The sequence below is a fragment of the Macrotis lagotis genome, chromosome 4, assembly GCF_037893015.1.
Source record: "Macrotis lagotis isolate mMagLag1 chromosome 4, bilby.v1.9.chrom.fasta, whole genome shotgun sequence".
In the NCBI taxonomy this organism is placed as follows: domain Eukaryota; kingdom Metazoa; phylum Chordata; class Mammalia; order Peramelemorphia; family Peramelidae; genus Macrotis; species Macrotis lagotis.
Window position 1 is genome coordinate 82,183,578 of NC_133661.1, and position 22,858 is coordinate 82,206,435.

General features: G+C 33.3%; 1 protein-coding gene across 4 annotated transcripts in view; it reads right to left on the minus strand.

The window, feature by feature from the left end:
- EXOC6 (exocyst complex component 6) overlaps window positions 1-22,858 on the minus strand; it is a 218,378-nt gene that overhangs the window by 86,615 nt on the left and 108,905 nt on the right. For all 4 annotated transcript variants that reach the window (XM_074233356.1, XM_074233354.1, XM_074233355.1 and 1 more), the window contains exons 14-17: window positions 20,965-21,070; window positions 14,736-14,845; window positions 3,145-3,256; window positions 2,440-2,574 (exon numbers count right to left, since the gene is read on the minus strand). In XM_074233356.1, coding sequence (XP_074089457.1) covers window positions 2,440-2,574; window positions 3,145-3,256; window positions 14,736-14,845; window positions 20,965-21,070 — 463 coding nt within the window. The remainder of the gene's footprint in view (window positions 1-2,439; window positions 2,575-3,144; window positions 3,257-14,735; window positions 14,846-20,964; window positions 21,071-22,858) is intronic.

The following is a 22,858-nucleotide window of genomic DNA, read 5'->3' on the forward strand; positions in this document are numbered from 1 at the left end:
AGATCTGGCTACAAAGATTTGAGATTCATCTGCAAAGAGATGATAGTTAAATCCATGGAAACTGTTGGTATCACCAAGAGAATTAGACAGAGAAGAGAACCTAAGATAAATCTACAAAGCAGTTGTTGGGAAGTAGGATTTTAATTAAGATCCAGCAAAGAAGAATGAAAAAGATCCATCAGATAAAAGAATCACAACAAAGTGCTGTCAACAAAGCCCAGAAAGGAGAGGAGGTCAAGAGAGTCAAATGCTGCAGAAAGGTCAAGAGGGGTAAGAAATGAGAAAAGGACATGCGATTTGGTATATTTTTAAAAATGTATATTAGAAAACAGAAGAAAGCAGAGTAGGACAATTTTGAAAATAAAAGGCATAGTTTATCATGTGCTTTTTTTAAAAAAGCAAACAATACGAAACCAATTTTCTATTTTTTAAAGAATTCTTTTTTTGTGATCTTATTTGTGTATGGAAAATTCCTTTTGATGCTTTTAAGTTCATAATGACTTTCCTTTTCAATTAGGAGATCACTGGAAACTGGAGATAGCAATTCCAGTTGAGTGATAAAATTGGAAGCAGAATACAAAGCTCTGAATAAGTGAAAGGAAAGGAAATAGAAGCAACAAGTGTATACAGCTTTTTGTAGGAGTCTGACCAGAAATGGAAGAAATGTACATATATCAAGTGAGGCTGTTTTTAGGGGTGAGGGAGATTTGGCCTTATTTGTAGGAAAGCAGAGATAACTGTAGAAAAAGAGAGATAGAAAATAAGGGGGAAGGGGAATGGTCTTGTGACAATCTCCTGGAAGAAATGGAAAGGGAAGGGGTCATACATATTACCAAGGTTGGCTGGAATAAAGAAAAGGGCCTTAGGTGAGGCTGGAGTGAAAATAAGGAAAATGACAGATGATATATCTCAAGGAGTTCTAAGATGAAGAATTGAAGGCAAGACAGAGCTCTTGGCAAATGACATCTATTTTCTTAGTAAATGTAGGATGCAATACTGTCCTCAGCTGAGAAAGTAGGGGAGGTGGAGGTGGAATGGATGATATGGGACATCCAAAAGAGTTATCTCTCAATATCTAGTCACATTTCGGGGTGGCTAGGTGGTGCAGTAGATAGAGCACCAGCCCTGAAGTCAGAAGTACCTGAGTTCAAATCCAGCCTCAGACACTTAGTAAGTACCTAGCCATGTGGCCTTGGGCAAGTCACTGAACCCCAATGCCTTGCAAAAACTAAAATCTGGTCTAATTTGAAACTGTTGATAAACATACTACCTTGCCTTGCAATCAGAGGGTACTAGGATCATTGCATGGCATTAAGAGATATTTAGAATTCTGAGATATGGTGTTTGAGGAAATTTGTTAAATTAATAAATTAATAAATTAATAAATCTTACAATTGATTATTCTGAGTCCCACACATACTCTGAGAAGCTAACCCTTTATCTACTTACAAAAATTTAACTGTTTTTTTCCTCTAGTTTTAAGAAATTTTTTGGGGGGGCACCTAAGTATGTTTGAAATAATACCAAACTTTAAGGGGCAAATTAGCTCATTTATATTCCAGAAGAATAAAGGGAGGTGTGTGTGTGTGTGTGTGTGTGTGTGTGTGTGTGTGTTTAAAAACACAGAATATTTAGATGAGACTTAAGTAGGAACTTTAAAAAATTCACACACCCACGTGTTGCGCATGCACACATGTATGGGTATGAAGCACCATTTATATAAAATTTCTATGAGGCACAAAATTTCATAGATGAAAAATGTGAAACATAATTATTATAATCTCAATATAAAAGTGATTTCCATAACTAGGTAATTTTATTGTCCTATATTCTTGGGAAAAAACACTTCATAAATCAACAATTGTAAGTTGTAAAATATTTTTATTCTACCATAATTCCAAAGTACAATTTAACAAAAGTCATTCTGCTAAAATCACTTTGATCACATTATAGTAAATATGCTTATAAAAATACAAATAACAAACTAGTTCATTCAAGTAAAAAAAATGACATATTTTTTAAGCTCATTGCCAAAAATATAGAAATGCTTTTCACTATTCATTAATATAAACTTAATTTTAGAGTTTACACCTATCCTTTCCCATGCTCTGGATACAATAAATATAATTGCAAAATTTAATAAAAATCTAATTATAAAGATAGACATATTAGAATTTCCTATGATCCTCTAAAATGTGAGCAAAATGTGACATCTGCTGAAAACACACATTTTTCTCGATTTTAATAAGATGTTTAAAATGCCAAAAAGGAAATTACATTTATCTGCTCACTGTTGATAATGATTATCTTTAATTCTCAATTCTTAGGAATTTGCTGGCATTAAGCATATAACAAAAATTGCTTCTTATTTTTAATAGTTTGCTTGCAGTGATTATAATGAAGTTTTCTGGTTTGGTAACTAAGTTACACTTTACATACCTTAAAAGTAGAAAGTCCATAAAGTCTTGTTGTATGAACTGTTTCTTGGGAAATATTTGTTATGTTAGTTATAAAATCTTCAAGGTATTTACAGGCTTGTTCCAGGTGTGTTGTGTTTATGATGATTTGCACTAGCTGAAAAATACAAAATATATCCGGTAAAATGCAGGGTACATGACCCAAAGCCATCTGATTTTAAAAACAGGATTACTGCTTCCGACAACTGTATCATCACTACATAATTATAGCATTACAGGATACAACTGATTAACTACTGATTTTGAAGTCTGTTGCAAATAATGTCTATGAAGGATACCACAGTGAAGAATAAAAAAAGCTAAAAATAATCTAAGCCCTGCCAATTAATTAAAAATAATTTGAAGCTATTTTTCAAGTGTTGGGGTTTTTTTTCAGTTACAGAGCAGCAAAATGCAACTTGCAAATTCTTCCACTGAATCTACAGCAACTACAAAAGTATAAATTCCGATCTCTTCTGTCATCTACTTTCCTATGTGTAAATTATTTCCTTTCATATATTCTTTTACTAGATCTTGATTTGTTTTTAGCTTAAAACATAATATGCTGATATTAACAGATATAAAATTTAAACATAGTTAATTTTATAACACTATGATCAACATTAATAAATTTTTGTGACTATTCCAACTAAGAAACTTTTAAGCTGCATGTATTTCTTAAACCTACCTCTGTCAAACCTATGTGAGGCTTTTTAATTAGATTCTGTAAACAGCTACTCAAAGTTCTTGTCAGCAGCAGATTTGTCGATTTTCTAAGCATGTCATCTATTTCTGTTGAACTAAAAACAAAAATTATTCTAAAGCTTTCCCCAAATTAAGAATACTGTAGTAAGAAAACTTTAATACATTTAAAAACCAAAGTAAATTACTCTTTGGGCAGAGGAAAAAAATAAATATCTCCAAAGGGCATTATAATTCATCATTATCTATTAATATATGAGAATATAAAATTAAAAGTTTATAATCAAAAATTTCTTATTTTTCGCAAATTCACTTGGTTAATGTTTGATCTAATTCTTCTCAAAGAATTACTTTATAAATAAGCTTTAAAGCTATCTTATTTATATAATTTATTCAAATCATCTCTTAGTTTTTCAAACTATTACTTCCGGCTTGTAAACCCAGACTTATGAAATGAGAAACAAATCATAATTATATTTAATTACAAAGGTACAATTTTCTTTCTTTTTTTTTTTGGCAAGGCAATGGAGTGCCTTGCCCAAGGCCACACAGCTAGGTAATTATTAAGTGTCTGTGGCTGGATTTGAACTCAGGTACTCCTGACTCCAGGGCCAGTGTTCTATCCACTGTGCAACCTAGCCGCCCCAAAAGTACAATTTTCAATAAAATACAATTATATGTTCTATGTCTATTATTCATTCTTGTTTCATTCAAATAAAAATATTGACTCACAATATTTCTTGGCAACTATTTCTTAGCAATTGGAGGGAAGTAAGAAAGGAATGTCTGAAGGGAAGCTAGATGTGAGTATTAGGACTGGACTTGAAAAATTATGGCTGAGTTCAAATCCTTCATCAGAAAAATACTTGACTAAATTATGTATATCTAATAATAATCCTTAATAAAAGACTGATTTCAATAAATTTAAGGAAATAATTTTATATTAGACAGATTTCTTGAATTATATTCAGCCAGCTTAGGTAAACTAATCATTTGATATTTGCCAACTTTTTTAGTTTTTTAAGCTCACTCTCCAAGGATTATTCATTTTCAGATACTAACTGTATAGTCACATGGTTCAAATAACTAAGATTCCTATAACCTTGTTCAAAAATGACTGCACATGTTCCTAAATACTCAAACATTTTATTAACAAAAAAAATCATTAAAACAACTAGGATAAATATTTATTAATCATCAAATGTATTTTTAAAATACCAATAAGAGAAAATTTTAAAGAAAGTACTACTACATGACAGTTCTCAGTTATTGCTTAATCTAACCCTCTTTTTTTCTTCCAGATTTTTAGAACTAATTCACCTTGAATATTTATATCTCAAGTCAAACTTTCCAAAGCATATGCAAGACTCTAGTGTTGCTTTGAGGGCAAGTTGGCATCATAAAGTTCTTATAAAAGACTTTCCTCATATGCTAGCTCTATCTTAGCACAAGCAATCTATTTGCTCTAAGTGAACAAAGGTCTTCCTCCAAATCCTTCTATTCTCCTTTACTTGATGAAATTCCTGGTTCAGCTCAATTTTCACTTAAGAGTTAAAGACCATGACCTATGGCTTCCTTTTCCAAGGAGGGTTTATCCAAAACAGTTTGTGCTAATCCTGAGGAAACATCTTAAGTCATCTTTCTTAACCCTATAGATAGGTTTTCTGAGCTTTCAGGGATCCTGTATCTTTTTTTTCTTCCATAGGCCAAAGAAGGAAAAGAAAAATCAAAACTACAGCATTCTACATTTACTCCCTGAAACAGTCATTTCCCCCTGTAGGAGGAAGCTCTAGCATCTTTCAGCCTTTAGTTTGTATTATTCTTGATCTTGAAATCATATTCATTAAATATTCATCTGAAAACTCTCTTGGAATTTTTTAAAAAGACTAGCTATTGATATCATCCCTTCTTTTTTTTTTTTTTTTTTTTTTAGGCAAATGGGGTTAAGTGGCTTGCCCAAGGCCACATGGCTAGGTAATTATTAAGTGTCTGAGACTGGATTTGAACCCAGGTACTCCTGACTCCAGGGCCGGTGCTTATCTACTACACCACCTAGCCGCCCCAGATATCATCCCTTCTTAAAGAACCCATGACACTCTCCATAATATGTTTTGAATAAGAATTTTGAAACAGAGATAAGGTAATTTTTCTTAAAAACTGCTACTGATAAACATTATTAAAATAAAAAATAAGATCTATGACATGTAAGGTACGTATATTTATGCATAGAAATTTAAATTTTCAATAAGTAATTTACTCATATCATTTTTTATTCTAAATTTCTCTAAATTCCCCTAATAAAGTAGCAAAACACAAATAAACTTATTTAAGAGAAAAATATTTTTAAATATAAGCATTATATAATAAACATAATAAAAGATAATAAATAAAATAGTAAACTAAACTAATGAGTAACAAAACATTTTTATCTAAAATGGAAAAATAATTTGAAAAACTTTTCTTCTGGGAAACAGCAATGTTTTTTCCCATTTGAAGTAAGATTTTACATATAATAAATGTACTGAGATAACAGTTTTGAGAAATAGGACTTTAGGAAGGGATTACAACAATGGAAACATGCATAACTAATGTTAAGACATATGTTTATACATTTTATAGGTTTGTTAGTATCTTAATTGAGCATCAGCTATGTGATTTATATAAAATGTTAAAAATAACATTTTATAGAATATAAATAACAAAATGTTAAAAGTAGTTTTTATTTAAATGGACGAGAATGGTGTGAGTGACAGATTCAGGATTCCAACTTTTAGAAATTATTCTATTCTGGTAGGGTCAAATCACAGCAAAATTTGTCTTATTTTATTACATTCATGTGAATATGATCAAAATCATTACAAGATCTTCCCTATTAGGCATACTCCTATCTGATATTTTCAAAAATGGCACTAGAAGTTAACATAATCTCTGTCCAGAAGTATGCAGCTATTGTTCTTTATTTTATACATAGTTTATACAAATATAGACCATGTAACAAAGATAAATTGAAATAAGAGATAAATTAGCTTTATTTCATAAATTCAAGTCAATAAGCCCAAATCTCTATCACAGGATATTGAAAGAAAAAGCAGCTGTTATTACCAAATTACCTGTGAGTAATTTTGAAACGTCATGGAGAATGCGAAGAGTACCACAGGATTGAAGAGAGATAAAAACATTTGTTTTCATAATTTTCAAAAAGGAGAGAAAAGAGTCTGTAAATTATAGAATGCTAAGCTTGACTTACCCTTTTAATTCTAGAATTTATTATTAAAAGGATGGCTAATGAGCACCTAGAAAAGGAAGCAGTAATCACAAAGTGTCAACATAGCTTGATCAAGAACAAGTAATGCCAGACTAATCTCATTTCCTTTTTTTAAAAGGGATACTAGGTATTCAGATGAAGGATATACTAAAGATACAGTTTGCCAAGATTTTAGTGAAGCTTTTAACAAAATTTCTCAACCTATCCTTGTGAAAGGAATCGAGTTGAGTTAGACAATAGTAAAATTAAAAGGATTCAAGGGTGTTTGAAAAACCAGTATGTCATTAATAGTTTACAGACATCTTGGAAAGATTCTAGAAAAGTGCTTCAGGGGTCAGTCCTTGCATATATGTTATTTAACATTTAATCAGTGATTTGTATAAAGGTATATATAACATGCTTATCAAATTTGCAGATGATAAAAGTTTAGAGGGGGCAGTTCAAATATCTGTCCTTCATCAGATCCATTTAGTCAGCACAGAGGAAGAATACCAGGATGGTAAAGGGGACTTTGATCATGCCTATGAAGATTGGTTGAAAGGACTGGGAATATCTAACCTAGAGAAGACTTTGGGAAGACATGATAATTGTCTTCAAGTATTTGAATGATGGAAGAGGGATTAGACTTGTTCTTTTTGACCCCTGAGGGAGAATTAAGAGCAATGGAAAGAAGTTTCAAAGGCACAGATTTAGGCTCAATGAAAGGAAAAACTGCCTAATAATTACAGCTGTCCCAAAGTAGAATGAGCTATGGCCAGATTTAGAGGGCTCCCCCCTCACCAGAAGCCTTCAGACAAAGGTTGATTGACTAACTTGTTCAAGATGTTGAAGAGGTGATTCTCATTCAAATTCAGATTGATTCACAAGAATATAGGGTCAGACATTTAGAGCTGGAAGGGACCTCTGAAATCAACTATTCCAAACCCCCCATTTTACACATACTAAAACTGAGAACCAAAGAGCTTAAGGTCACACAAATAAATAAAATTCCAACCTCTTTTAGAAATATTAACAAAAATTTTAATGATTTGATCTCACTTGGAGTGAAAGATAAAATCAGTTTTCCCTTGAATAACTGAAGAGGTAGTAGTGTCCTAGTCTAAAGTCCTCTAATTTATTTTTATCACTCAGTATCCGTTGCATAATTGTGTCATATCTTGGGTCCTATTCTCTTTTCTACCTATACTATTTCACTTGATAATCTTACATATCCTACTAGCTCAATAATCATCTCTATGTAGATAATTCTCAAATCTACATATCTATCCCTAGTCTCTTTCTTGAGCTAGTTACACATCACCAGCTACCTCTTAACTATACCAGATTAGATGAAGGCAACATGTTCAAAGCAGATTGCATAATCTTTCCCTAAAAACTCTCCCCCTCTACCATGTCCCTATTACTCCTGAGATTATCATTATCTCTCTAGTCATATAGAATTGAAATCTCAATATCATCTTTGACTCTTTACTCTCACTCATCCCATATATCCAAATACCAAATGACCAAATCTGGTCATTTGTATTGTGTTGTGTTGTGTTGTATTGTGTTGTAGATAGTCCCTTCTCTTTGCTCATACAACCAAAACTCTAGTTCAAACCTTGATCCCATCTCACCTGAATGATTGTAATAGCTTTCTCACCAGCCACCTTGTCTTATGTCTCTGTATATATCCTCTACTCACCTTCCAAAGTGATTTTTCTAAAATGTAGATCTGACTATGTCACCCCTCTTCTCAATTAGCTCCTGTAACTCCATATTACCCCCAGGATTAAATATAAACTCTTTTATTTGTCATTTCTTCATTTGAAAAAGGGGAAGGAGAACAGATGCAGAGCCAAGATTGCAAAGTAGTGGAAAAAGTTGGAGGATTTTTGAAAAACTCAACATAATAGATCTAGAAAATACACCAGACCAAATTCTGATTGGTAAATCCAAGAAAAAAATCATAGTAAGTCACTTTTCCAACCCAGAACAGTATCGGGAAATAAGAGAGGTCTATGGACACTGGAGATAGGGTCTGCCAGAAGTTAGCCACAAGGAGCATTCAGCACTCAGGGATAGGTACCCAAGAGCAAGGTGAGATTCAGCATACAAATTGGAACACCACAATCTTAAGCAAGGTACATGAATAGGTCCTATCTGGCAATGCTGTCACCCTCTAGTCTGCTTTGAGTCAAATCCAGGACAAATGAGGAAAAGAACAGTGCCAAAGGGTGGCATTCTGGAATGAGGATTGGTTGAAGGCCCTAGAAGGGAGTGTAGTTCTAAAGCATAGCAGTGCAGTTTGAAACACAGAAGCAGAGAGGGATCAAGGTCCCAGCATCTTGACTATAGGAATAATGAAGGCAGGACTCCAGAACCAAGTTTGCAGTTCTGCTGCTCTGAACTAACAGGTCTTTAGCACTGGCTGATAGGGACTAAATTCCACAGCAACCTACAGTTGCTCAGACCCAAAACTAGGTCAGACCGCAAAATACAGACCAAGGAGGCAGCAATTAGACTATGACTGAATTAGAGTGCTTTGGGAAAACTGAAACTTTGTAGATCCTCAGACTAAGATGTTCCTGAGATTCTGGAATAACTCCAAGAATGCAGCAGTAGGGTTACTCCAGATGTTCCCTTAAGAAGTACACAGAAGCTGCTCTGACAACATCAAGAACGAAGTCATAAAACAGGTTGGAAGAATGTGCAAAGAAAAAAAATTCCACTACAAAAACTATTTATAGTAACAGAGACACTAACACAGAGGAATGACCTAAACATGTACAAGCAAAGAAAAATACAACTTAAGCACAAGTTCAATTAGAATTCCTGGAAAAAATGAAGCAAGAGTTTTTTTTAAAAAGAGTAATATAGGGGTAGCTAGGTGGCATAGTGGAGTCAGGAGGCCCTGAGTTCAAATCCGACCTCAGACACTTAATAGCTGCCTAGCTGTGTGGCCTTGGGCAGGCCACTTAACCCCATTGCCTTGCAAAAACCTAAAAAGGAAAAAGAGTAATATATGTTTTTATAAATTAAATGAAAGTGTTAGAAGAAAAATTAAAGTGTTAGAGGAACAAATTAGAATCACAGAAGAAGTGTAAAACCTTGACCAAATAACAAACTTTCTGAAAATTAGAACCAATAAAACCAATATTACGCAATGAGACAACAAGAAATAAATACTAAAACAAAGTAAAAAACTCCAAAAACCAGAAGAAAATGTAAGATAGAAAAAAACAAATGACTTAGGAAACAGACTGAAGAGAAAAAAATTAGTAATCATTAGAGAACCTGAAAGCCATGGCCAAAAGTAACCTGGATATCATATTTCAAGAAATTAAAAAAAAAAATCCCAGATCTCACAGAACCAGAAGGCAATAGGGAAATAGAAAGAATCCAATGGTCATCTCATAAAAGAAATCCCAAAATGAAAATAGCTAGCTGTCAAGAAAATTGATCAATTACAATTCCAGAGGATGAAACATGCTACCCCCTCATGATAAAGACTTAAGAATGCAAAATAAGACATATCAACAAAAATGTGTGTACATCCAAACATAAGCTTTTTTTTCTTTTTTTATGTAGCACATGAGGAAAATCATTTTGTTTGACTATAAATATTTTGTAAATTCTCAAACTGGGAATGGAAGAGGTCAGATATTTTGTTGACCAAAAAAAAAATAAAATTTAATATAAAAAGATAAAGCTCTTTATAACAAAATTTAAAATAAAAAGATAAAGCTCTTCATAACCTGACTCCTACTTTCCTAGTATTTTTATATAGTAATGACAAACCTATTCATTCTTTCTCGAGCAGAGGATCGAAGTGCTGATAGATCACATATACAAGAGATATCATGAAGTGAGAAATGACAAAATTTGGCAACGGACTAGATGAAGGGAAGAGAATGAGAGTAAGAAGCTGAGGATCATACTAAGGGGTAATGTGGATCAATATCCTTGAGAGTAATAAGAAGATTCAAAAAAGGGAAAAATCTAGGGGGAGGGAAATATAATGAGTTTGAGATGCCCACAGTATATATAATTTGAGATATTCAAATGGTAGTTGATGATGACTTACTCCAGCTCAGGCATGAGACAAGTACTAAATATTCAGAACTGAAAACTGAACTCATAGAGATAATAATTGAAATCATGGTAGTTGATGAGATAACTAAGTTAGATAGAAAATAAAGAAAAAGGAAAACAAGGCAGAATTGTGAGGAACTCCTACAGTTAGTTGGCATGACATGAAGGAGAAACCAAAAAAGAAAAACAGGAGTGGTAGAAAATGATAACCAAATGACAGTGGGATTGGAGGAGACTGTCAACAATGCCAAATGCTATAGAGAGGTCAAGAAGAATAAGGACTGAGAAATGGCCAACAGATTTGGCAATTAAGAAATCAATGGTAATTTTGGAGAGCAAAAAGCCAGATTGCAGAGGTTTTAGAAGAAAATGAAAAGAAGAGCAAGTAGATACCCACATATAGAAGGTACTATATACATGTAGGAAGAACCACATATAGAAGGCTTTCTCAAGATGCTTAGCCACAAAAGACAGGAGAGATAAAAAAGTTAGTGGGAATGAGAAGAACAAGTTTGTTTTTATAAGGATAGGGGAAACGTGGGTATATTTGTGTGCAGGAAAACAATTCAATAGTTTGAGAAAGAAATTGATAGAAAATGGGGAAGATCAGAAAGGCGAACTTCTAGAGAAGTGAGGGGGAAAATGGGAACAATGGTCATATAGAGGTCTGGTCTTAAATAAGGAGGTTCTTTGGTCATAGGGGAATGATATGAAGTAGGAAATAATTGCAAACAATATCTAAATGATCTGAAGAGGGAAGATAGAAAAATTCATGGGAAAAGTTCTCTATTTCTTTTCAGTGAAGTATGAGGTTAGATTCTCAGTTGAGAGGTAGGAGGGAGGAGTACCATGGCAGACTCTCATCTCTCGAGAAGGTTTGGAATAAGTACTATACCAAGTAGGATAGTCAATCAATGCCAAGCAGTGGGGTGGGGGGAGGACAGAGTTTTTGCCAACTAATAGGTGAGGTTCAGGGATGAGAACATGGAAGTCTTGAAGACTGTGCTAAGCACTTTTTACAAATATCTTATTTGATCCTCACAATAACTTTGCAATGTAGGTACTTTTATCCCCATTTTCAAGTTGAGAAAACTAAGGCACACAGAATTTGCAACTGGTCTAGGGGTCACAAACACATAGTAAGTGACAGGTCAAATCTGAACTCCAGTTTAGTTTCTATCCATTGTGCCACTAACTACCTCTAGCTGAAGAGAGATAAGAAGGTTTGGAATTGTCTTTCATAGTATGGAGATTAGAATTAATCCAGGATGAATAAAATATTTACCCTGATATAATAGGAACTAGTTGAGATCAGATAAATTTGTTTGGGCCCAACCACAACAATTTTGTGTTTTTTTTTCATCTCTGTTCAGAAGCAATGAACAAGAAGAAAGGAAACAAATTACATGAGTAATCCAGGATTTAAGTTTGACAAACTGATCACAGATGGGAGGAAAGGATGGGGGATTAAAGAGTACTATGGAGTGGCAGAGTTGAGTTGATTCAACAAGGGTTCAAGATGTAGAAGGGGGGATAATGTAGCTAGAGGAAGGATGTTCCCTGGTAATGAAGTGAGGTGCAGAGGAACTGTAGATTGTGATGAGGATGAAAAATGAGGTTCTGAATTGTGAGGAAAAGGAATTTGGAGATTTATGAACAAGGAAAGGTGATACTTTTGCAGATATACTGTTTAACATGGTTGCTGTATGTTAATTTAATATATTGTGTGATTGAAGGCAAAATCAATGGTATAAACATCCCTATAGACAACAGAGTAGAGTGAAGAAGTGGTTCATGGGAACTGAATAAACTAAGGAATTCTCTCTGATCTCTCTGATCAATGAAATGATCTATCATGACTCCAGAGGATCAATTTGCAATTCTTAATGTAAATGTAATTTCCAAGAGTACAAAGTAAGATAATACATTTTTTTGTCATGGTCAAGGTGTTTTGCTTCACTGTGTTTAACTGTCATAAAAGAGAGCTTTTTAAAAAATTCTTGGGGGGCAGCTAGGTGGCACAGTGGATAGAGCACTAGCCCTGGAGTCAGGAGTACCTGAGTTCAAATCCGGCCTCAGACACTTAATAATTACCTAGCTGTGTGGCCTTGGGCAAGCCACTTAACCCCATTTGCCTTGCAAAAGTCAAAAAATAATTTTTATTTATGTTTTTACTGTATATTTCATTATGGAATTAAAGAAAGCATGGCTTAACTGTTAGAAAGTTGGCCTGGGTTCAAAAACCTGGGTTTAAATCCCACTCCAATGCTGTTATGACTTCATGAGAGTTACTTATTTGTCCCAGTTATCCTACACTGTAATTTAATAGCTACTGATTTGCATGAGAGAAGTTCCCCTTCTAATGAAATCAAAGGTACAAACCTCTAGCATCTCCCAAATAAATAATGTAGCATAGAGGAAGTACAATCAGTACAAAAATGAAATTATGAAATCTTGAAGAACTGTCAGAAACAGGCATACACACACACACACACACACACACACACACACACACACACACATACACATATAAATAAAAACCCAGATTTTCTGAAGAAAAATTACTACTACACTACATAGGCAAGACACTTTAGAGGTTAAAGTTAGTTAAATATAAAACTTAAACTATTTTAGAAAATAATCATTTGTCTATTTGTTTATACCGTTCCTGATTTGCGGAATGTCTACATAAATATTACAAGCAACTGTCTGAGCTTGGATTTGAACTCAGGTCTTCCTGACTCTAGGTCTCACATTCTATCCATTACACCACTTAACTTCCCCAAAGTTATTCATAAAAAATATGATTTGTTAAGAAGTGATGTTGCAAAGTGATTCATTTGGCATCAGAAGACCTGAGTAAGAATTCCAACTTTGTTACTTACTTTCAGTATGACCTTACGTCACTTCACCTCCCTAGGATTCAACTTCCTCATCTTTAAATGTGGGGTCTAGAAGACTAGGTGATCTTGGGGATCCATTCTGCCTTTAATTCTATTATCCTTTGAAATCCTAGGATCTTATGTTTCTTTCTAATAAGACTGAAGTTGGGTTAAATACAACCAAAGTCACATAAGCACCATCTAGCGGTAAAATTAGTACACTTCAGGTACAAAGAAAATTCACAAAGATTCAATGCATTGTAATTCATGGGTGTACCAAAAATGGATTCAGTCAAAATGAGTTTTGCACAAGCCAAGCTCCCCTCCCTACCTCCAGGCCTCTTGTTATGTCATTTTTGCCACATGAAATGCCTTCTAGAAAACTTTTAACCTGAGGTGTGTGAACTTGGGTTTTTTGGTTAAATATTTTGATAGCTATGTTTCAATATAATTGATTTCATTTGTGATCATGTGTATTTTATTTTATTTAGCTACAAACATTATTCTGAGAAGGGTCCAAAGTCTTCACCACCCTTCCAAAGCTGGCAATTATCTATCTGTGACAGCACTGGGTCTAGAGTTAGGAAGACATATGTCTGGACTTGAACAGAATCTACTTAGCTGTCACTTAACCTCAGTTTTCCCAATTGTAAAACAGAGATAATAATAGTCTCAACCTCCCAGATTTATTGTAAGGATCAAATGAGGTTATATTTGTGAAATGCTTAACAAAGAGTTGGCAAATAAAAGGTTCTATACAAATGCTATAGTTTATTATTATTATTACTATTATCATCATCATCATCATCACTTGTATACTAACAAAATCCTACTAATACCTTGAAGTCTTCTCTGATTACTCTCAGTTGAAAGACATCCTTTCTTATAGCTTGTATTCAAATTACAAGTTTATCACTACCTTTTTTACTAGTTGTCTGATCAGGCTTGTTTGCTATAAGAAGACTCTATCAAGAATACTAGAGAGATACAGCCCAAAAAAAAGTAATTGAATTAAACAAGTCTCTTCACTAAAGTTAAGAGTCTCTTAAAATATTCTAATCAAACAGTGAGAGACAGCAAATACTGGTGGAGAGAGAGCCAACCTTATCACAACCAGATGCATCACCCTAGGGTCCAGGCAAATTACTGAGCCCCAGTGCCCCAGGAAGATAATGATCTGCACTGGTAGAGGAAGACCTTCACCAAGAGAGTTCTCTCTACCAATAAAGTCACAGATCATATAAATCCACCAAATATACATAATAAATCAAAATATAAATATACAAAGTCAAAAAATTATAATCTTCCAGTAAAACCACACTAAACATTCATTTATTATTCATTATTAATACTTACCTTCTATGAAGTGACTCTGAAAATTTAAGGCTTGCATAAATAAATTCTTTAACTTGAATATAAATATGAGGCACTGACTGAGACATTGGGAATTTCTTTGGGAAAGAATGCTGTAGAATCAAAAAACAAAAATTAATGCCATTCTTGAAATGTCAGAAATATTTTTACTGCTCATCCTCCTCAAAAGTCAAGACTTTTAACACAACAATAATTTTATATAATTATAAATAGCAGAAACAAAATGTAATATAATTTCATCTAGCAATAGCAGCTCTAGGAAAAAAATATTGAATTTCTCTGATGGACTTATGTTAAAGAATGCTATTCATCCCAAAAACAGAGCTGATAGTATCTGAATACAAACTGAAGCACACTTTTTTTTTCTCACACTTTATTTTTCTTGAGGTTCCTCTTTCTTTGGGGGGGAATAGGTCTACTTTTATAATATGACTATTGTAGTAAAATTTTTAAATTAAAAATAAATTTTTAAAAATAAAAATATTTTAAAATGATACAATATTTCAAATTATACACACAAAGTTATGTGTATAAACATATTTGAGTATTTATATATACATTTCTATATGTAAACACATACTAAACAATTTGTCTTTTCTCAATCATGCCATGGATTACTCTCACCACCTGCTGCCTCTGCTCCTATTCACTGCTAAACAGTTAGAGAAAATCATGAACCAGAGTTCACTACAATTTTGTTACATAATCTCAACTGGGCTCTCATTGCAGCAAGGTAATCATTTTATATCTTTTACAATCAATTCACTATTCCTTTCCATCCTTCCTCAAGTCTCCTATGGGATCCTTTCTTCCCAGTTCAACATCAAAAATTAGTCTCATACTTCACTGAAATAAACTGAAAGCCACTTGCCAAGAGCTCCTGCTTCTTCTTTCCTCAAGTCAAATCTAAGTCTCCTCTCTCACTATTTGTCTTCACCTCTGTCTCACCTAGAGAGACAAGATTCTTTATCAAGAGAAACTCCCTTACATGAGCCCTTGATTCCATTTCCATCATCTCCTCCAGCAGATCTGACACTTTATCATTCTCAATCTTCAATATCCATCTATTGGCTTTCTCATATATGGAAACATATCCATGATTTCTCCATACTTAAAAAATACTGCACTTGATCCATCCAACCCAATCATTATCATCCTAAATTTCATCTTTATGGTGAATGACCCCCTTTTCCTACTTCATCATTCAACAGAAATTACCTTTTCTCAAGTTACCAATGATCTTTTAATTGCCAAATCTAATGGCCTCTCAATTCTCATCCTGTAACCTCTAAAACTCTCAAACACCCTCTTCTTCTGGGATACTCTCTTCTACAGGTTTTCATAACCCTGCTCTCTCCTAGCTTGCCTCATATCTGGCTGATAGCTTCTCCTCAATCTCTTTTGGTGAATCTTCATCCAAATCACATTGCCTAAGTGTGAGTGTCCCATGTCCCCAAAACTATGCCCTGGTCCCCTTCCCTTCAGTTCCTACACCATATTACTTGGAGATCTCATCAACTCCTATGGATTCAATTATCATCTCTATGCCGATGATTCTCAGATCTACTTTTTCAGTCCTAACCTCTCTCCTGACATCCACTCACACATAAAACAATTTCCTACTAGAGATTCAAACTGGATGTTCCATAAATATTTCAAATTCAACATCTCCAAAACTGAACTCATTATCTTTCCTCTTCAAAATTAAATTTCCTCTTCAAAACTTCCCTACCATTGTCATAGAAACCATTATCCTTTCTTTCAGCCAACCAGACTCAACCTCAGTGTTTATCCTCCATTCTTCATTCAAACTCACTCCACATACCCAATCTGTAGTCAAGTATTGTCTAATTTCACATCTTTTGTTCCATTTCACATACCAGTCCTCTGATGCAGCATCACCACATGCTTGGATTATAATAATATCCTCTCTGGTGAGAATTCTCTGGCCACTCCAGTCCATCTTCTACTTTGCTGTCAGTGATCTTCCTAAAGTACAGGAATAACTATGTCACTCCCCTACTCAATAAATTTGAGGGGCTCCTTGATTTCTCTGGATCAAATCTAAAATCTTCTGAATTTTCAAGTCCTTCACAACCAGACTCCCTTCTACCTTTCCAATCTTCTATAACTTTATTCTCCTCTACAAACTCTATATACTCTGTACTGGTCTTTCTGCTATACACAAACATTATACCCCAACTTCATACATTTTCACTGGTTCCCCCCAAGCTTAGAAATGTTCTCTCTCTCTGTTCCCCCTCCTGCCCCTTGGCTCCCCTGGTTTCCTTCAAATCTCAATTCAAATACCACCATCTGCAAAAGGCCTTTCTTGGCCTCCCCCATCTTATCCCAGCTCCCATAAGTACCTTCCCTCTGAGATAATTCCCCATTTACAGTGTATGCAGTAAATATACATTTCTTTTATCTACCTAGTTGTCTGCATGCTATTTCCCATTTTAGAATGAGAGCTCACTGAGGTCAGGAATTACTCTTTCCTTTCTTTGTACTTCCAAAATATTCCATAGTGCTTGGTATATATTAAGTGCTTAACAAATACTTACTGATGATGATATGTATGTATCTAATGAACAGGAGAAGAACTTGTATAACAATGATTTCTTAAACTAGATATGTTATCAGAAAGTGTGACTAGCATGAACTGTGCATCTGTGTGCTCTTATGGCTAGACATACTCAGTTGTCTGCTACTTTGTACTCATAATCAAAAGATTAGCGTGGTTGAAGAAGAAATGTGACTCCTCTCATAGTAGAGAATAAATTTTCACACTGGTATTATCCTTCAGTAAATCCCTATTTTACAAGTCAAGATACAAAACTAATTCAAGACTACAGATCCTTGACCGCGAACTTGTATGCAAATCTTTCCATTGGTTCCAGAGAATTCTTCAGGGAACCTCCCTATAAGAAGTCTATTTCAAGTTCTACTCTATCCAATTCATTTAGATTCTAAGTCAGTTTAGGAAGATATAAGGATATCTCATATGAGCATTTCTAGAAAATTATAAGAATGGCAAATAGAAGGAATGGTAGGAAGTGGCTGGGACAAACAAATCCCACTCCTGATATCTCTAATGCTAATCAACTTAATAATATGGGAGGTTCCAAAGAATTTTTGAAACCTTCCTAGGTCATAAAAATAAGAGATATGGTTGCCCTGCTATATAGCTCATCCATTTTTGATATAGGTACTCTGGTTATAACAGAATACTCCACTAGTCTATACCCATTTGAAAATTACAGCATAAGTACAGAAAGAAAAAAGTATTCTGGATTTAAATAACACTTTTGCAAAAACATTATAATATCCATATTATTCAGTAGGAAAAAGAAAATTATAACACTAGAATGTAACCAATCTTTCAAAAGACTGTACTCTTAACAAATCACTAGTTGCTTAACTCTTTTCTGATGATCTCCCAACAAAAAGACTCTATTTCTCTACTTACTATTTCCTATATAATATGAAAAGTGAAATAGTAGGAATTTGTAATGTAGAGAACACAAAATCACATCTTCCTTTAAAAAAAATTCGGTAAAGAAAGATGTTATATTTTGAAAGAGGACTAAAGGAATAATGGCTAGCTTGGAAATGAGATAATCAATGGCTTCTGTATATACATGGGAATTAATAAGTTCTATTTACAAGAGCGAGGCATTCAAGGAAGTAAAGAAAAGTTTTACTAAAATTCTAGTTGTCACCAATCAATCAATTGTAGGGACACAGCATTAGGGATACATTTTTTTAAATTTTGTAAATTTTTTTTAAAGCAATGGAGTTAAGTGACTTGCCCAAGGACACACAGCTAGGCAATTAGTAAGTGTCTGATGCCGGATTTGAATGCAGATCCTCCTGATTCCAGGGCTGGTGCTCTATTCACTGCACCACCTAGCTGCCCCATATGGATACATTTTTAACTTCTTTATGACTTACTAAGAAGTACTGAGATAAATGAATTAAAGCTTACTATGATAATTGTTATTTTTGTTATTTTTACATATATATTTTAATTTTCCTCAATTATGTTATGACAATTTTTAACATTTTTTTAAAGTTTTGAGCTCCAAATTCTATCCCTCCCCTCCCTCCCTCCTCCTTCTCTGAAACATTAAACAATTAGATATAGGTTATATATTGCAATCATGTAAATATTTCCATATTAGTCATTTTGTACAAAAAAGTCTCAAGTAAAAGAAAAAGAATTAAAGAAAGTGAAAAATAGCATGCTTCAGTCTGTATTCAAGCAATTTTAATTCTTTCTCTGGAAGCAGATAGTATACTTCATCGTTAGTCCTTTACAATTGTTTTAGATTATTGTATAGCTGAGAATAGCTAAGTCATTCACATTTCTTCACCATATAATACTGCTGTTGCTATGTACAATGTTCTCCTGGTTCTGCTTACTTCATTTTCCAGGTTTTTCTAAAATCATCTTGCTTGTCATTTCTTATAGCACAATAATAATCCATCACAATCATAAACCACAATTTGTTTAACCATTCCCCAATCTATGGGCATCTCTTCAATTTCTAATATTAATGTGATTTTTGAAATGTAACATTTGATGTCATAATTTTAAGTGACAGGGCTCCAATTTGGAGTCAGTTAGGCTAGGTGGTCCTAATGACCATTAGCATACATACAAACAATAAGAGAGACCTGTACTTTTCCATCACCCCTAACTCATTCTGATTCTGTATCAAATGGGCAAATCTTGTTAACTGCCTGCAGTCTCTGTGTACTGACAGTCTCTCCCAGAGTCCTAATTACTCCCTCAAACCCTAACCCAATCTCAGAATTCAATAAAGAAAATTTTCTGGGGTTTGTATCAATAAATATGTTTGGTGAATTTCCCCCTCTGCATCTATGTCTCATTGAGAATGCTTCCTCTCTGAACCTTCATTCTCATCAGAAGTAGTTCAGAGAGGAAATAACATATACACTCAATAGGGAATAGAAATCTATCTTATCATAGAAGTAAAATGAGAGATAAAGTATGGGAAAAAGGGGACAAAGAGAAAGGAAAGGGCATAGGTGACAGAAGAGAAGAAAGATCGTGGGAGAGGGCTGTCAGATACAATATACTTTTGAGGCAGGACAAAGTGAAAGGATGGAGAGAATGGATTAAGTGGAAGTGGAGAGGAATAGAATGGAGGGAAATACAGTTAGCAAAAGCAACTGTAGGAAAAAAATATTGAAGCAATTTTTCTGATGAACTTATGATAAAGAATGTGATTCAACCCAGAATCAGAGCTAATGATATCTGAACACAGATTGAAGTACATTTTTTTCTTTTTCTCTCACTTTATTTTTCTTGAGGCTTCTCTATCTTCATGGGGGGAGAGTCTTTTACAAGACTACTGTAGTAATGTGAAAACAAATAAATAAATTTTAAAAAAGAATGTTCCCTCTCAAATCTGGAACCTGTATCATCATTTTCACATGGATGACACAGTTCTGTTGTGGATGGATCTGTCTGTGTTGCTAAATATTTTGTGTTCACAATTTCATTTTTGTCTACTTATTTGTGCTGCATACCAGCTTCCCAAGGACAATTTTCTGTGAATCTTCCAACCAGATCCTTTCTCTAATACAAGATATGAGACCAAATGAAACACTTAAATAAAAAAAAGGAACTATAAAATGTTTTCACTTTAACAGCTGATACAACTGCAAGGAACAAAGCATGTAGCTACTTTCAGATATCTTATGTGTCAGCACTAAAAGATGTCTAATAAATATAATAATAATTTAAATTAAAATGTTTAAATCATTGAGATAATAATAAAAACAAAAACCAGTTTATGTAAATAACTATAATACATCCTTTTAGGAATATGTTTTTCCAGTGGACATTTACTGTCATCCATCTAGAACAAACATGTAGTAATGTATATTAAGGGAAGGAAATATTCATTCCTTTTAATTATTTAACAATTATTACAATAATTACACATTATATGAATAATAATGTCAAGGATACAAAGAAATATAACATAATCCTGCCTTCAAAGGGCTTATTATGTTATCAAAATGGTGATTTTATTCTGCATAATTTTTCAAATACAATTCAGTAAATATAAATGCTCTGAAGAAGCATTTATTTTATTCTCAGTTATAGTCAAATTTGTATGGTATAATCACAAGAAATTATTTTAACAATATTCTTGCAAGTGAAATTGGTTCTTACCTTTTCAAAGTCTGGATCTTGAAAGGGAAACTTACTAATGATTATTTTATATTCTTCTTCATTTGCTACTGGAATAGGACTACAATTATCTTCTTCAAAAATGTCTCTGTTAAAAACAGAATAAGAAAAAAACAAAAAAAGAAAGAAAAAAACAGAATAAGAACTGAAAACACCCTTAAAAATTATATGGAAAAATTAATACTTAGCTACAACCAAACTATTTTACTTCCATCATAATATCAGAATTCTCAACTAGAAAATTCTCAAGTTTCATTTGTTAATTCTATTCAATTACAATAGCTCCACTCAAGTTTTATTTGAACAAATTATTGTTTGTTTCCAAAAACAGGAAATACAAAAAAGAAATTATACTGATTTTGATTATTGCTATTTCTTAGAGCAGCCTAACTATTGATAAAATTCATCATGATGAGGCCAAAAGAATTAAAAAACCATCATCAGTCAAACAATCTCCTTAAAGAAATGAAGTAGAAAGAGACAAGATCAGTTTGGAATACAGACTCATCAGTAAAACATTACAAAAGAGTAAAAGGATGGAAAATCATGAGCAGTATAATACATCATGAAACAGTAGATAGCTATGATGACCCAAAGAAACAATAGAAAAATACATGTTGTATTTTATATTGCAGTAAATTATCAGTAATGAATTGTATATCTGAAGTAGTATAAAAGATAACATCAAGAACATGTGTGAGCGCCCAAAAAGCCTGCCATGAGAGCTAAATAACCAAGTTATCTCAAGACTATATATAGATAAAAACTAAAGGAAGACAACAAATGAGGAAGAAATGAATCAATCCATCAACATTTCTGTTGTGATCAATTTTTCATTAACTTTGACAGGGGGGAACAAATGCATTTAGTTATTACCACTGTAGTACAGAGAAAGTGAAAATAGTACTCAAAGAATAAAACTAGGAAAAGCCATTGTTCTTGACCAAACACATATAGAGGAAATTGTGCTTATTAAGCACTCAATTTTCAGGATTTATTCAGAGCCAGAAGATTTCAAAAGAATAGATAAAATCAGGGATTATATCTAAAAAAGGCTATACTTACTGACATATATGTTCATTTTATTTCTTTTTTTTAATTTTTTTATTTTATTTCTTAAAATTTTTCTATCAAAGAGTATTCTTGATGAAAATATGAGAATAGAATAGGAAAGTTTTTATACAGTAATGTCTATAAAAGTCTAAATCTTTAGTCACACAACTGAGAAGTATACAAAATATGAAACCTCATATTATAAAATCTCATACTTAATTGTAAGTTAAAAATACAGCACACCTCACAGTAAAGCAGAACAAAAAATCAAATGGTCTCCCTCAACAAAGTGTTTCTGATGCATGTATTAGGATCATGTAGGATTTTCTGATAAATTTAACCACAGATACCTTGATTAATAATATCAAGAAGATTAAAATGAGGCAGATTTCATACAATGGAAAAAAGAACTATTTGAAGCCTGACTGCTATTTATAATGTACCATTTTACTCCAGACAAATTATTTAACCTGAGTCTTAATTTTCAGACTTTCAAGGTCTCTTCTAGATTTTCACCTTATGATCTCACCAAAGATATTTACCACTGTTGTTAAGCATTGCCTGGTGCAAAATTCAATTGGGAAAATATACCCTACAAATTGTGACTTTTGTTCAAATGATCCCATTTGTGGATGATTAGTGTGCTTATTAGGCAACAGGATATTCTCTGTGAAATCCATTGCCATTCATAAAAGATAGCTTAAACTATACTTTTATGGGAAAAAATGGATGATTAATGTATATTAGAATTATGATGTTCAACTAGCTTGGCCAAGTTAAGTTCATTGGTACATGCATACTGAACAAGAACTTCAGATACTGT